General features: G+C 29.7%; 2 protein-coding genes across 2 annotated transcripts; one reads left to right on the forward strand and one right to left on the reverse strand.

Moving 5' to 3' along the window:
- Window positions 1-6,856: 6,856 nt before the first annotated feature.
- LOC112747474 (uncharacterized) lies at window positions 6,857-8,300 on the reverse strand. Its single transcript, XM_025795541.1, has 5 exons — window positions 8,291-8,300; window positions 7,573-8,003; window positions 7,354-7,453; window positions 7,011-7,301; window positions 6,857-6,924 (listed from the first exon to the last, which is right to left on the reverse strand). The coding sequence occupies exons 1-5, from the start codon at window positions 8,298-8,300 to the stop codon at window positions 6,857-6,859; spliced, it is 900 nt and encodes a 299-aa protein (XP_025651326.1).
- Window positions 8,301-15,537: 7,237 nt separating this feature from the next.
- On the forward strand, window positions 15,538-16,450 carry LOC112696322 (uncharacterized). The gene has a single exon (XM_025749048.3). The coding sequence runs from the start codon at window positions 15,726-15,728 to the stop codon at window positions 16,233-16,235; it is 510 nt and encodes a 169-aa protein (XP_025604833.1). The 5' UTR covers window positions 15,538-15,725; the 3' UTR covers window positions 16,236-16,450.
- The last annotated feature ends 1,149 nt before the right edge of the window (window positions 16,451-17,599 follow it).

Genomic DNA, 17,599 nt, shown 5'->3' on the forward strand with positions numbered 1-17,599 from the left:
GGTCGCTCCGCTTCGCCAAACACGAATCAAAGTTGGTACAAGTGTAGAACCAAACCAGCCAATTCAACCTCCATTCATTATATTATTATTCACTTTAATTGCTTTATTTCAATGCAAACATGTATATCATGTATATATATATATTGTATGAATTACATTCTATTATTTTACATCATCAAAATGTGAAATTTTATTTGACATGACTAGCTACAATGCAATAATCCACCTAATGTTTTAGGAAAAATATAGATAACCAACAATATTTTTAAACAATGTATGAATAATATGAATTAATAGGGTTAAAAAAATAAATTAATCTTAAATTTAATTAATAGTATTAAATTAGGATGTAATGTATTTTTATTTGATTGGTAATTATTCATATTGTTTAAAATGATCATTGTTTACCTAACACTTTTCTAATATTTTATTATAAACTTTTACTGAATTCTTTTACATACACTGTAGCGTAATAAAATTATTTTCCTGATTAAATCTTAAATAAAGCAAGGCATATATTTTTTGCCAATTTTCCTGTAATTTATTGGCAATGTACATAGATTACAGTTTCTCTGTCTAGCTATACTAGCTACCTACGTATAAGTATAAGTCACATTGTTAATTAAAGACATAAGTTTTTAGTACAATTTGAACAGATTTATTAAAAATATATGATGAAGCATAATAGTTTCCAAAAAAAAAAAAATTACAGGTTTGTTGTGAAGCTAATTGACTATATCTAATTAAAACAATGGGAATGCATGGAAGAAGAAGAAAGTGGTTTTCTTTTTGTTGACCAAGTTGATTCCTGAGTTCAAGTTTCAGGACTTCATAAGGCGAATGCTGAAGTCAACTCCAAATAAAACATATATTATTTATAAATATATACAACGTAACGGAGTCAACTCCACAGCCAAAACAGATATATAATATGGAAAAGTATAGGGAGCCAATGAAGGTTTAGGAAGTATTAAAGATATGATCATTAGTGTTATATTATCCTGTCACGTTATGTTTTTGGAATGAATGAGTGGGTTCATGACATGGTATTAGAGTTTTAGGTTCAAAAAGTCAAGGGTTCGATCCTTGGTGAACTCCAAAATTAACTTAAATTTTGTATTCGGATGGTTATTCTGGATAGTGCATTTTATTCATAGACCAAAAGTTTAGCCTATTGTATACATTGTACACTTAGACCATTAGCTCCCTAGCACTACCCATATAATATATATGCATATTTTTCTTTATGATTAACCATAACATTACAAATTTCCTAATTTTATCTTATCATATTAACGCTTTAACTCAAATTATAAGAAGGGAATTAACATGATGATGATGCTTTTCACCATTTTGTTAGGGATTTTGATAATAAATTATTTATTTAAAAGAACCTAAATAAAAAAATAATTAAAATATATAAATATTAAACTCTAAAAATGACGGCGTGGTTAATAAAAAATTCAAAAAATTATAACATATAGTTGTCGAAAGTGTTCTTGGAGAATTTTTTGCATAGACTTTCTTTCTCTTTTATTCGCCAATGTTAATAATATTTTTTTAAAATTAATAAGATTTAAATTTTAGATTTTTAAGTCATAAAAATTTTAATATTATAACCTGTGTAATCAATTTTTTCAAAAATTTAAACCGATAAAAAGAGATACAAAAATAATTATATACCTAACAATAAAAGACGAACAAATACGTAAAATAGATGAGATAATGAAAAGTTAGTGTTAAAAATTATATATTTATGTACCTCTATTTATCATTATATATATAGCTATCCTCACATTCATGCATGTTAAAGTTAGTAGCACACACATGGCTTTTATTTTTGGCATTATTTTTGGAAAATTTCGTAAGGAAATATCCAGGAATCTGTGAAGCAATAAGTTCGAAAGAAACTCACTTGGAAATTAAGCTGGATGATTTTATTACACGGCTCTTAAGTCTTAATTATTAAAATGGTATCGATTCTTTAGTTATGCGACAAATATTAGTTAGCTCTAGTCCATTTTCTATATAATAGATAATGGATTGTTTGCTTGTCCACTCCACCCTTCATTTACTGTAGTTAGGTTTTTGAAATATAGTAGTTTTATATTATAATGAACACCTCTACTCTAAACGAATTAAGAAAAAAAATGGACTATTGACTAACATATATAAGCAACGTATCTGGAACAATTATCTGTAGAAAATATTGTGATTCAATGGCGGCTTAAAAGTGTCATACGTCTTAGTCATGAAAACTTATAACTACTGTAAACAAGTAACAATTATTAGAATTTATTGTATGTTCCGAGGGCAAATAAATATTCTTACTTTGTGTTAGAATAAATTTTATTTTAGAAAAATACTAGAGTACTAACATAACTTATTGTATTTTAACGGTAGTAGTTAGTAAATAATAATATTTAAAATTATAAATTAAAAGTATGTTATTGAATTGTTAAACTAAAAAATTAAATTGATGATTAAGAATAATAATAAATTAAAAAGTAAATTCATAATACTCATGTAGAAAGTAATTGATGAAATTAAAATAATAGTATAAAATTGTTCTTTAAGTATTTCAAAATGTTCTCGTGTAGGTACATATTTTATGGCATTCGTAAAAAAAAAAAGAAAATGATATTTTAAAGTAAAATATTAGTAAAATAAAAAATATATAATAATTTAATTATCACTATTGATTATATAATATAATTTTTATTATGTGTGAGTGTCATTAACTATCTTCATTTAATAGTGATTAGATTTCTACTTTTTCATTTTACCAATTTTTCGAGTTTAGAAGAGTTTGTTAATGCACCGTGATAATGTTACGGACTTGGTTTAGTTTGCTGAAATAATTTATGAAAGATATTGCCCCTTATTATAATTATTATGTGTTATTTGAGTTTCGTACGTGCTTTTTAATGAGATTATACTAATTAATTAGCTGCATGCATGAAAAAGTGTATGGTGAGTAAAAGTATGATGGCTTGAATTTGAGGGCTAACACTGATTGTCGCCACTTTTTGTCCATCCATGATTTCTTTGTAGAAAAAAATTCTTAGATAGCACAATCTACCTAAACCTATCCATACATACTTTAAAGTTTATAATCCAAACATATAATTGAGTGGTGCGTTTCAAATTGATGGTGACTGAGACACGAAGCCATGGAAATGGAATTAATTAGCGCCATCGTGAGTGTGACTGTACTACGTTAAACTAAGAATAGAATGAACATATTAATGAATAATAATGAATAGAAGTCACCTAAATAAAGACACTTCAAACTTTTTTTTAAAGATATCTTTTAATAATTAAAATTTAATATATACAATTTATTAAATTATGTTATTTTTCTCAAAATTAAATTAAACAAATTGATTTTAACCAAAAAAATCGATGAATTATATTTTAAATCGATCTAAATTAATAATTTTTTATAAAAAATTATTACAATATTCCTATTATAAAAAATGACCAAAATATTTTTATTATTATTATAATATAAATTTTGAAAATAAAAAATCTTAATCTTTTTCTTATCTTTGTGTCATCATAAAATTAGCATTAGAATTTTTAAAATTAATATATATATATATATATATATATTAATCATTTTTATAATAAAATTATTACATTAATTTTTTATAAAAAAAATATTAATCTAGTCTATTTAAAGTTTGATTTATTAATTTTATGACTAAATCAATTTGTTTGATATAATTTTAATAAAAATAAAACAGTTTAATCGATTATATATATTAAATTTTAATTATAAAAAATTATCTTAAAAAAACATTTTAAATATCTCAATTTGAGTGGCTTCTATAATAAATAGTATATGTTCTGAATTGGTAGCTCTGTGGAGACAAGACCAACCAAGTCGGCTAATGAGGAAGTTTGGTGGAAACTAATAATCACGTGCTGATACAAATTTTTCCTTTTAGCAATGCTAAAGAAACTTCCACCATACCTTAATAATTACATTTACAAATGCATATAATTAAGAGTGATTTTGTCCCTAGGACATATTAATTGCCCAATTATTATGAAATTAGCTATATATTTTTTAAAAAATATAGGTAATTAACAATATTTTTAAATAATGTATGAATAATATAAATTAATAGAGTTAAAAAAATAAATTAATCTTAAATTTAATTAATAACATTAAATTAAGGTGTAGTGTATTTTTATTTGATTGGTAGTTATCTATGTTGTTCAAAATTAAAAAAAAAAGAATATATAGAATAAAAAAAAGCACATTAAAAATAATTAAACACCATATATAATTATGTGCAAATATATAATGATTTAGTAGTTGAATTTTTTATATGTAAGTAATATTTATTTTTGTTTTTTATTTGAAAATGTGAGAGTAAAGTCTATGAGTTTTTTAATTTTGATATGGAACTGTTGATGGAGTATAACAGTGATATGGGAGTTTATGGTGTTTCACCGAGATGTGACAGTGGTGTAGAAGAAATCGGACGCACCGATTAGGGGGACGGTAATCGAACGGACCGATTACACGACGCGGAAGGTGCATAAATTGGTGGGTCTGATTTGAGTACCCTTGTCCACGCGTCACGCATGCACTTGGCTTCTGTGTTGGCTCGTGACTCTCTATCCCAAGGACCATTGTTTTTCCCCTTCCAGCAGTATCTCTTTCACTCTTGTATCCCTTTCTTCTTGCTCTCAATCCCACCACTTTCCTCATTCTTCACCCTTGTTGGACCACAACAATCCTTCAAAAAAATTTTAAAAAAAATGCCAAAAAGATCAAAAATTAAAGAAGTAAATCAACCAGAGTTTCATATCGTTAATTATCTTGGACATCCAAATTATGTAATTTTTATTTTTTAATAATCTGATTTAATAATAATAATAGTGATAATATTAGATTTTATTAGCAATATATATTATAATGGCACTAAGTAGAGATTAATCATGTATGTATGTATGATTTTATTGTTAGGTGGTTAGAAATAGAAATTAAAATAGGAATTAATTATGGATGTATGATATGGTAAGTTCTACCATTGAATTGGGTTTTTTTTTATGCTTATCGGTTAAAATAAAATGAAAGAATTAATGAATGTGATGAATATAAAGAATGAATGAAAGATGAAGGAGAATGAGATTTGTACATATTAGATTAGAGTAGATATTGATATATTGTTGTTGTTATTATTAGTATTAGTAATTGAGTTTAATAAATTATTATGATTAATAATAAAAATTTAATAAATTATTTTATTTATGATCATTAATAATTGAATTTTAATTCAGTAAAATTCGGACAATAAATTAGTAATAACTAAATTTAGATTAGGAAATTAGTATGCTGTGTTATGAATAATAATAATAATAATAATAATAATAATAATAATAATAATAATAATAATAATAATAATAATAATAATAATAATAATAATAATAATAATAATAAATTTTGTTATAAGGTAATAAATATGATTGAAGGATTTTTGTATAACAGATTTACTACGTATGTTTAAAATGCAATTATGCTGGAATTAGTTATAATGGACATGTAAGGATAATTGTGTTTTTGATAATATAGTTATATTATACTGGTCCTTATAACGGAAATGTGATATTGTAGGGTTCACGGATGTTGATGTGTGATCATTTAAAGCCGCCGGATCCATACAACCAAATTGTTGAGTCACACTTACGCGAGACTAGATTTTATTATATTTTCCCAGATTGGAGTTATCCAATGTCAGTCAACAATGCTTAATGCTCTGATTGAGAGATGGCGGCCCGAGACTCACACATTTCATTTTTCGATTGGTGAGTGTGCCGTGACCTTGGAGGATGTGGTGGTAATTTTCGGTCTGTCGGCAAATGGTCTTCCGGTTACAGGACCGACCATGAGTAGTTTTGAGGCATTGAAAGCTGAGAGCTTGCACTAATTTGGAGTTGCACCGAGGAAGAAGGACTGTAGAGGGAGCTTTATAAAGTTAACGTGGTTTAGGGGTTTAAAAGATCGTATAGTGTTGAATGATGATGTTCACATTTAGATGTATGTAAAGTGTCACATACTATTGTTATTTGGGACAATTCTGTTTGGAAATAAGTCGGGTGCAGCGATGCATTGTAAATTTTTACCTTTGCTCCGTAACTTCGGTGGGATCATACAGTTTAGTTGGGGTTCGGCATGCTTGGCACACTTGTATAGATCATTGTGTGGGGCAACAAGTGTCGACTGCAAGAAGATGGATGGTCCACTGACATTGTTGCTTACTTGGGCTTGGATCCGGCTACCATTTCTAGCGCCGATTCCCAGCAATCCCCGAGTGTTTCCAATTGCAACCAGGTAATTTCGATTAAAGTATGCATTGAAAAAAATTCTAGAAATCGTATTATGTTTTCCAAAAGATAAGTTAACTAATGGATTGTCCGACGGCAGATGGCGTAACTCGGACCGTGAAAACTATGCCTACCGATATAATTCGCTTGCGCACTATAGGAGGTTGTTGGATGATCTAAAAGAAGGACATGTATGTTGTAAAATACAAGTACCGTATGTAGCTTGTTAAGTGAATTAATTGTTGTGTAATCATCTGACTGGTTGATTTGCATGCAGCTTGGTGGTCACCATCTCAGAGAACACAAGTCCAGCATTAATTCGAGTTCAGCCTCGGCTCTTTTCCTAGTGAACAACTCATTCAGTCGGTAAAATGTAGCCTTAACAAGCGCAGTGATCGAGAGATTGCGTGCACCCTTTAAGATGGAGTTGATGCATTCCACAAGATTGGTAGTCATATGACCCCATCGGTATCCACCATCAAATGCCAAAGCATATTGCTCACGAGGGATCTGATCAAGTCTCACCCCATTCCTTTAATCGTTCATAGCGCATCTGGTACTCCCTAATTGTCCTCGAGTATCCTATGAAAAATATTCAGTCAACTATGAACACCATTCTATTCGATCGTACTTACAATAAATTCAAAGTTCATTGTATTCAAACTTACCAATGTTGACGATAAGTTTCTGCAAGTAAGGTGCCTTGAACTTCCTCAAGAAGTTGGACTCAATAAGCCGGATACAAAACATATGGAAAGTTATAGGAGGAGACCAAGCCCCATTACTTCGTTCAATAGCTGACCTAATAGAATTGTGTCGATCATAGATAAGTCCCACATCATCACGTGTCACCACATGTTGACGCAAGTTACTCAGGAAAAAGTACCATGCATCAGAAGTCTCTCCCTCCACTGTGGCAAATGCAATAGGCACGATGTTGTTATTACTATCTTGTGAGACTGCAACCAATAAACAACCCTTGTATTTTTCATACAAATGAGTCCCGTCCACCTGCACCACTGGCTTGCAGTGTCTGAAGGCCCTTTATAGAAGGGTAATAACTCCAGAAGACTCTATGTAGTACACGTATATCAGGAACCAAATCATTCCCCTGGTAAGCAGGCATTGTTTCAAAGTGAACCACTGCTGATGGCTCCTTGTGACACATGGCCTCAAACCATATGGAAAAGCTTCATACGATGCTTCCCAACCTCCGAAAATTGATTCCACCGCCTGCTGCTTTACTAACCAAGTCTTGCGATAACTGATGGTGTAGTTAAACTTTGATTGGACTTCAGCAATAACTGATTTCACCTTTATAGGCAGGTCAACCTCTACCAACAGCTTAATTGCTTCTGCAACTGTCTTGGAATCCAGCTTCGAATGGTCTTGAGAAATAGTAGACCTAGTACAAGTGTGATTTCCATTGTACCTCCTTATCTCCCAACAGTACTTCTTCTGCATTTTGGTAACCCTGATTAACCAGTCGCAACCATTGCCATATTTTGTACATTTGGCATAGAATTTCGTTGGTTCCGACTCATATGCCTGATAGTCTACACCTCTTTGGATGGTATAATCTTTCATTGCCTTGATTACTGCCTCCCTTGTACTAAATTCCATCCCCACTGTGAACTCACCATCCGCCACAACAGGAAGCACTGCATACATCAAAAGTAATAAATCCTTTATTATGTACTCAGTAATAAATCATTTATTACAACTCAATTAATAAACACATTTTACCATGTAATATCATAATAGTCTTTTTTTCGCTATTCTATCTACGTAAAGAACAACTAAATATAATTCATAACAAAAAACTATTAATTAATAAAAAAATCAAATGCTATGGTCACAAATGACTAGTCACATATCACATATTTTACTCATCTGACTTATTGATCTGCTACTTCAGAGTTTCACATAGCAACCTAGCTTTACGCACCTGCATTCATATATTGCGGAAACTCCGGTGTGTGCATAGCCTCCAAATCCAACGATCGCATGAAAGAAGGCACTGAAACAGATGCGGGTTTACTAGTGCATTTGTAACTTCCGCCACATCTGCATTCATGGCGTCGCCAGCTTCATCTTCGTCTTCACCTGGACCAACGATTTCATAGTTACTTTCAAATTCATCCTCGCTTTCGCTATTATAATCTTCCAATTCAATGTTATGGTTCGCTTCAGATTGCTCAAACTCAATATATAACTCGATGCACGACATTTGGTGGTGATTTTCCATATACATTGAAAACATTTCATGCATACTCGTTTCATCCGTCACGTATGTGGTCTGAAATTGAACAAACCCACCAAACACAGATAAAAGATACCTGTACAAAATACACGATACTCTTCTAGATCTTTGAGAATCTATCTTCTTACAAATCACACCTTTCAATTCCTCAAATGACAACGTGAACAGAATAACAACATATAATGGATTTTCACACACAAATTGAACTCCCTCATATGTTTGCAATAAAATATGCCCGTAACAATAAATCTTCAATACAACTTTATCATCCATAACAGTATACATACTTGACTATTCTCAAGCTCACAGAAATTTATTTTACAAGAATGAAGGAGAAGAATGAGAGAAGAGGAAGAACATCAGCTGAGACCGGCGATGAAGATATGTGGCTTCTGTGATTTCTTTCCAGTTTATGTATGCACTTACAGGCAAATCGGACGGACCGACCGCGTGCACTCACAAATCGGTGGGTCCAATTAGTGCACCCCCGATTAAAAAAATTTTGGCCACCAGAAATCGGTGGGTTCAATTACTGCACTCTTCGGTTTAAAAAATTGGCCCCTCAAAAATCGGTGGGTCCGATTTCATGCAACCTCAACTTCTCCCTCACACAAATCGGTGGGTCCGATTTGTGTTCCTTCTTCTCTCTGCTTGAAATCAGTCGATCCGATTTCTTCCCCCCAGATTTCTAAAAGCAATGCCTTCATAACAGTGTAATTCACCCCTAATGATCATAACTCAGCATAACTCACACCACCAAATCATATCAAAAAAAATCAGCCTAAAGTTTATATTATGGAAGAGTTAAAATATATATGTTATTTACTAGTAGTAATCTATTTTTTTATTCTTGCATGTATTCGATAAAATTACTCATCATGCCTTGTCCTTATTTTATTCAAGCTAAGTCATATAAATTGACTTCTTAAACTAAACATCTTTGCAAAGAAGGTTAGTGTTATACATTTATATAGGTGATTAATGTCATATTCTAAAAAATAAATATTGAGCCCAATAATATTATCTAACAAATTGCAAGCTAAGACATACAAATCCATTTATCTTGTTGATCTATCTTCATCAGAGATAATGGAAGCAATAATAATTTACCTTTTGTTATATGACATTTTAATTAGTGTAATACTGTTAACATTAAAATGTAAATTTATGATTTCACAGAAATCATCAAATTAGAATTTCTCGAGACTAATTGATTTAGTAGCTTATTATCTACTAAAATTCGTTTACATGATGTGAAGGCAAATAATAAACGTGTTCCTTGGAATATTGTGAGTCACACTATATATGTATATGTCATCAGTATCGTCAATCCTGGGCGAAGTATGAACTGATCTGAATGGAATAATGGAGTTATAACTTCAATGGTAGAAGAGAAATAATGGAGTTATAACTTCATTTGAATGCTACCAGCTATTCATATTGACTGCTACATACATATACGTACACAAATTTTAATTTGCATGCATCATGCATGTTATACATTTCACTGTGCAGATAGCAGGGGGAGCTGAGATGTGGTTAGTTGTTGTCTACAATTAATTTCTTATCACTGCTATATTTTTAGGTGGAACTCACATGCAATTATATTTATGTAAAATTGTTAGTTAAAAAATTATTAAATAACAATTTTGTCAAACATATTAAATTATCTAATGATTATCAACTAACAACTTTACATAAAAACAAATGAATATATGTTTTTGCCATATTCAGATATTACTATATTTCTTTCGGATTTTGTTTTCATCTTTTCTTAACAAAAATTTGCAATTTTTCTTCATCCTTTTCTACTATTCACCAGATTATATTTTTTTCAGTGCTCAAGATTGAATTCAAACTTCTAACGTTTTTTTTTTGAAGTAAAGATCAAATTTGATAAGTCATCTAACCGTGTCAACATGGTTAGTTGGACAAAAAAAAGGGTAAAACAACTTAAATTCAAGTCATCAGCAAGACTGCAACATCAATTTAATTTGACAATGGTTTCGCAGACTGCATGCAGATTCACATACTTACACACGCACAGTAGATTGACCTTAAAAATAGAAACTTATTAAAGTTATTTCTGAAAATTAGGTCGGATGAATTATATTGCACAAAAAATAAAAATATGCTCAGTTATTATTATCTTTTTTGTTGTACTTCAGTTATTGTTTATTATTATTATTATTATTATTATTATTATTATTATTATTATTATTATTATTATTATTATTATTTATGGGTCTTATTTTTCCGGTTACTTTAAATTACTTATGAACATTTTTAAATGTTTTGGTAGGAGCTTATGAGCATTTTAAATAATATTGTTTATTATTCTTGTGTTTTTTTATGGATTTATTGATTTAGAAAAAATTTAGGAAGCCAACTATAATATAAACTTAACTTAAACCAATTCTTTGTATTTTTAGTTTTAAAATTTAAAAAATTAGAATAATAGAAGATTATTTTTGTTTTTTTATAACATACCTGTTACAATGAGTAATCAGAGATTAGTGGGATGAACTTGTTAGGTTGGCCCAATCGTTTGAAAGAGGGGCTTTTTGTCCAGGTTCTGGGAGCCTCCATCCGACTTGTGTGCGTGTGAGTAAATGGAGGGTGGTACCTGCAAAGACATTCCGATGCCTAAGTCAGCAAGGGTCTAAGTAAATTTGGAGAATATGAGAACTTAGAGATATCTGAGGAGTGTCAGTGTATTTATAGTAGTGAACCCATAACCACCGTTGGAGTAGTTCTACCTTTTAAGGATGATAACGTCCCTTTATCTTAGGGAAGTTGAGATATGACTCCTGGAAGTGAGTTGAGAGATTTTAGGGGCAGTTACTTATTTGAATAAGTGTTATCTGCCAGGTAACCCTCGTTCCCGACTTCCTTATGGTGGAGCCTGTGTCATCCGATCTCTTAATAGAAGATCGATTGCGTGGGAAGGTCAATTTACGAATTGGGCCTTTTATCTTATTTGATTCTAGGCCTTAATGTTAAGTCAGGTATAAACAATACCTATTTTCAATTAATTAATTCTAATTAACTATATTTTTAATTAATTTCTAGCTAAATCAATTTATTTATATTTTAAATTTTGTAAAAATTCTTATTTATTATATGATGTAAATTAATTATCTTTTCACGATATATCTGTCATTTTTTTCTTTCTACTATTGAAATGAATAAAGTGAATTCTCTATGAAATACAAAGATTGTATTATTCCATAAGAAAAGGGGAGAGGAAATTGAAACATATATTTTTCAATATTTGTGTTGGTTTTTCTTTTTATAATACTTTTTAATTCAATAGGCCAAAAACTAATTTATTACGTATTTAAAATTTGTTATTTGTATTTTTTTTTTTGGGTTTGCACCAGGCCTAATGACTGAGTATCAAACCTTAGAGAAATAGTTAAGAAACATAGATTCTCATCCTTCTATGTCAATTTGTGTTGGTTTGGACATTAAATATTAATCAAGTTATAAAAAATCTAAGAAATTCAGACCAAATAAATAAATAAATAAAAACAGAAGAATGAACATAGCAAAGGCCCAACGGCCCAACATAATTAATTTATGTATTATTAACTTAAAAAGCTGCTCCTGTCCAAAAAAACCCTTAAAACGTTGGTCATGACAAAAAAAAAAAAAAAACTTAAAACGTAACTCCTAAATATATAGTTATGAATAAAAAATACTTTAAATTATAGCTAATTTTTAATAAACTTATACTTCTTACTTGTAATTTGGTCTATCTATTTATTTTAAATAATAATTAAACCCAATAAGTTATTTCAAAATAAATTTATCTTAAAAAGAAAAAGATCTATTGTAGAGTTTATTTCTTTCCCAATTAGAACACCATTGGCTAATAATACCCAAGAAAAATTGTACCTTAGTCAACTCTAATTAGCTATAGCCTGTGTTTCATACTCTTGCAATAGAGAGTACACACTTGTTGTAAAGCTTTTATTTATGGTGTGGTGATTGTTGTAGCTTTTGAATGGTCAATGTGAAACCAAGAATATACTCTAGCAGCAGAAGACTAAAACATTTATTATATTAGATATAAAAATGACCATGTGTTACATGCAAATTTAATAACAGGGAAAGAAAAATGTGTCCCTCTAAACTTTTCTGATGTATATATTAATGCAGCCACATGACTAAGCTACAAGCAGAGTGTGAAACTGTGAAGTCATATATCCGAATTAACCACTATTTGATGACATACACGTGATTTGGAGCAAGGGTTTAGGAGTAAATTGAGACCTCTGGTAATATATAAACCATAGCCAAAATAAAGTCCATAATTTCATATGCTGGACCATTTCAACAAACCTCCTGAATTTGTGCTTCTTATTTAATATCAGGTCAATTATTAAAATAGATTCGAAATATTTTGACGAACACGATAAAAATTAGGGGTGTTCCTAGATCGGGTTTAATTTGTATATCTGCACTATTTATCCAAATTCGATCTGAAAATTGCGAATATGAATTCGATCCGCAAGACTATCGAATCGGATAGATCATATCTGCACACTAATCGGATCGAATTGCGAATTTTGTGTAGATATTCGCATATCCGATTCGCATATCCGCGTATCCACAAAAATAAAAATAAATAAATAAATATTTTTTTATATTTTATTTTAATTAATAATTATTATATGTTGTATTATTTTAATTTATTATTTAAGAAATGTATATTTAATATTATTTTAAGAGTAAATATATTTAAAAAATAGAAAAATGAATTTTATTGATAGGATTTTTTAATAAAAATAAGTTTTTTAAAATATTTTTGTATTTTACGGATATATCCGATATCCGATTCGATCCGCAAATGTGCGGATCGGATCAAATCGGATCCAAGTTAAAAAACTGCGGATATAGAATCCGATCTGATTCGATAATTTTAGTGCGGATCGGATCGAAATTTTAGCTATATTTGATCCGCATTCACCCCTAATAAAAATTTTAAAAGAAAGAAATCATCCGTTTTAGTGTAAATAATCGTCCGAGATATGTCTATTTCGTTTTAAAGGAAATTGAGCTCGTCTCTTCTTTACTGGGAGTGGGAGAGCCGGAGAGGTATATTTTAGAAAAAAAATAAAAAATAGATATTTAAAAAAGATATTTTAATGCTCAATAAATATTTAAAAATATAAAAATTTTATAAATATAGAATATTAATAAATAATTTAAAGACATATAAAAATCACAAAATTATTTATCTATATTATTTGTTGGAATATAAAAAATACTTATTATAAATATAGAATTGATGAATAATATTGATATTATGACGGTTTGGTTATAAAATCTATAATAACCGTCTTTAAATTCGTCTATCATAAAATTAGAATTAAGAATTTGAGACCAATAAAATCAAATAAAAAAAAATATCGAGTTATAATGTAACTGATGAATATCACCCGTTTATTTTGTTTCAAATATATAAGACTTATCAAAATAGTCTAACAATCAATAAGTAAATTATTATTGAACAACTATCTGAAATTTATATATTTACTACCTTTATATTTATCAAAAGATTATATATACATAATACTAATACACTTAAATTAATTAAGTTGATTAAATATTGTGTTTTATTTCTTAATACATGATCTTGAGTGCATAAAGTTTTTTTTTTTTAAAGTAAAACATTATTCATATATACTTCAACATATATCCATTTGAAAACCTTTTAATTTCTCTTCCTATGTGTTGCCATAATAAGACAAACCGTGTATCCTATTTTTTTTTTTTTTTTTATCAGAGCAAGTTAGAACAATTATTCTATCACTTGTTCTTTATTTTTGGACGGAATTATTCTATGTGTTTAAATGGAGGAGAGTTCTGAGTTAGAGATAATGGACGGTGCTTTGACGGTCCAGTAGTGGTCCTCACTCATACCCCACTAACCATATATATACTTAAAAAGCCTAAGGATAATATTGTTACTTATATAGTGATTATCTTGTTAATTACTTATATGAAATTTTGGAAATTCAAATTTTGTTTTTTCTAAATAATTATCTCTTCATATAGATAATTAATATTACTTAAAAAATTTAAGGGTAATCATCTCTTCAAATTTTTTCTTATAATTTTTGTTTTTATTGAGTTTGGCTGGTGTATAGTTCATCTACCAATGCATGTCTTTAAATTTTTTCGTTGAGATGAGTTATACATCGATAAAGAGAGAATAAAGAGCGGACACCTACAAAAGAAACTCTAACGTTCAAGTCAGTAAGTGTTTAAGAGACATAAGAATTCTATGATCATAAAATGTTAAACATGAAATAGAACTTATCATGTATATGTGTGTTCATAATAATTCTATGAATATTTAATATAAGATATGAAATAGAACTTATCATGTGTTGTTCGTATAATATTTCTATGAATATAAAATATAAGACATGAAATAAAATTTATCATATATTATGTATTAAGATATAAAAATGGATGCTTTTTACCAGCATAAAATTGATAAATGATATTCATGTTATGACTATTTGATCATTAAAATAAAAATGATAATTTTTAAGTCAATAATAAAAATGTCAATTATAAGTAAAAAATAATGATAATTAACACCAATTTATAATTTATAATACACAATAAATACTGAATTATAAAATGACGAATATTTTTAAATATTAATAATTAGTTAATAACAAAAAATAATAAATTCTAACCATCTTGGAGCATTTCTGATCTCTACCATCATTAATATAATGGTTGTTACAATGAAAGGTCAAATTATCTTAGAAGCAGTAATTAAACATGCATCTGTGAAGAATTAATTAATGACAATTTGCAGTGCATGCGTAATGCTGCCAAAAATAAATAAATAAATGATAATAATAAGAAAAAAAAAGAACTATAAATGTATATGTGTATCCGTGGAAGGTAAACTAAACACAAATGTTTAATATTATTTAATTAAGGTTTAATTTTGTTGGACACATAAAATAGAAAAGATGATGACACTCTTAGCTTATTGTTGTGTCTATAAATATAGTAAGTAGCATAATTGAATCCCAAAGCTAAGTGAGCATCTTAAGAGAAGATTCCATTTGGAGGTCCCGTGTTGAAGATGATGAGCCTGTTGGAAGATTCTGGTAATCTGGAAGCTCTAACTTTGAATTACTTTGCTATCAACAACTTATGGACATGGCTTGCCGTTATAACCGCTGCTCTAAGCTTCTGGAAGATTCGTGTCTCCGCTAACTCTCCTCACCTCACGGACCTTCACGCCGTCCCTCAGCACCCACCTCATGATCATCGTGATGACCCGCCGTCTGTCCCGACTCTTGTTTTTGGCAACGTTGACGTTGACGGACCCACAAAAGGGAAGTTTACCGTGTATTACGAGGACGATGATGACGTGGCACGCGAGAGCCACCAGGAGTTATTAACGGAGTGGCACGGCGGCTGCGAGTCGGAGTGGTGGGAGAGTTGGGAACGGTTGTTGAAGTTGAGAGTTGGAGAGAACCAGAACGGTTGGTACACGTGGCAGGATTTAACGGCGATTAACGGCAACGTTGTTAGATTATGGGACGGAGAGTTCCCGTTGAAGAACAGGCAACACGTTCATGTATGGTAATAATGAGAGATGAATTAATAATTTAGATTAATAATGAGATGTATGTATGGGTTAATAATTAGATTATTAATTAGGATCTCTCCATCAACAGCGAGAGATTAATAATATGTATATATGTTGCAGCACTGGATTTGGATTAAATCTATTTGCTTCTTAATTATTGTGGAATTCTAATTAATTAAACGCAATGTATAAAGCATACATACTTTTGCGCACGGCTTTTTTATCTGTTTGCTGCTGATTGGTTTCTTATATTATCGTGGAAATTCAGGTGGAAGTCGGCTTAAGTTGATAGATGAAAATAATTAGATGAAAATTTAGTCAAATCAGTTAAATTATTTAATGTCTCTCAACTATCAACTTTTACTTAAAGTCGTCCGCACTTAAATTTCTATCTTATATTATTGGGAAAAGAGCGAAGATCAGGCAAAATTGTTAATCATATCGATGAAATAAAATAAAAATATTTAGTTAGGTTGTCGAGTAGTATATAATGGTTTATATATATTTGAGCTGGGAAGAGCGCAATAATGGATCATTATCACTTTTCATTTAGACCAATTAAGTGGGAGATCCAGTAGTATATGCTGAAACCAACCAATGGGGTATAATAAATTTACGCTGAAAATTTAGGTGAAGTCGATTTCATGTGAAGTTGATATTTGAGAGTCGTTAGATGAAAATTTAGTTAAATCAGTTAAATTTCTAACAGCTTTCACGTATCAATTTTACATAAAGTCGACTACACCTAAGTTTTCACTTAAGTTTATTACTGGATCCGATTCCCACAGCTTTGCGTTTTGTGGTAAACAAAACAAAAATAATTGGGTAATATTCTCAATCACCTTCCGAATATGCCAATATGCACAATAATTACTCAGATATTTATATATAATAATAAGTTAATAACTGCTTATAAGTACAAAAACAGAAAAAATGAGACCCCTAAATTGTCAAATAGGTTTGTCGTATGGTCAGCTTCAAATTATGTTTATTGGAAAATTGAAAGATGAATTGTTTGTTACTACATATATTTTATTTTATAGATAATAATTTCAGTATACCTGGCCTACCTACCTATAATTAATTTAATAGGTAAACTAAGAGAGTTGGGTTATTATGTTGTCCATATATACCTACACAGTTATATGTATTAAGACAAATTTATGATGATGATAGTGAAGTGAAGCCACAGAGTTAATTAACTCCAACGGTAGCCCCCACGGAACTAGTGGCTCGTCAGCAATCAGCATTCAAATTTGGATGGACAAAACTGTTATATCCTTATACGGTTATATATTACGCAAGTTTTGATATCCACACAATTTTCTGCTATTACTAAACCCTCTTAATGAAAACTTATA

This window comes from Arachis hypogaea, chromosome 1 (genome assembly GCF_003086295.3).
Source record: "Arachis hypogaea cultivar Tifrunner chromosome 1, arahy.Tifrunner.gnm2.J5K5, whole genome shotgun sequence".
In the NCBI taxonomy this organism is placed as follows: domain Eukaryota; kingdom Viridiplantae; phylum Streptophyta; class Magnoliopsida; order Fabales; family Fabaceae; genus Arachis; species Arachis hypogaea.

What these genes read in the sequence shown, in the direction of transcription:
- LOC112747474 (XM_025795541.1), bottom strand. An exon ending in GGTTAGTAAAGCAGCAGGCG is followed by an intron (nt 7,454 to 7,572) that starts GTGGAATCAATT and finishes CCTGCTTACCAG; the next exon opens with GGGAATGATTTGGTTCCTGA. An exon ending in ACTGCAAGCCAGTGGTGCAG is followed by an intron (nt 7,302 to 7,353) that starts GTGGACGGGACT and finishes TATTGGTTGCAG; the next exon opens with TCTCACAAGATAGTAATAAC.
- LOC112696322 (XM_025749048.3), top strand. Translation starts at nt 15,726, where the DNA reads ATGATGAGCCTGTTGGAAGATTCTGGTAATCTGGAAGCTCTAACTTTG.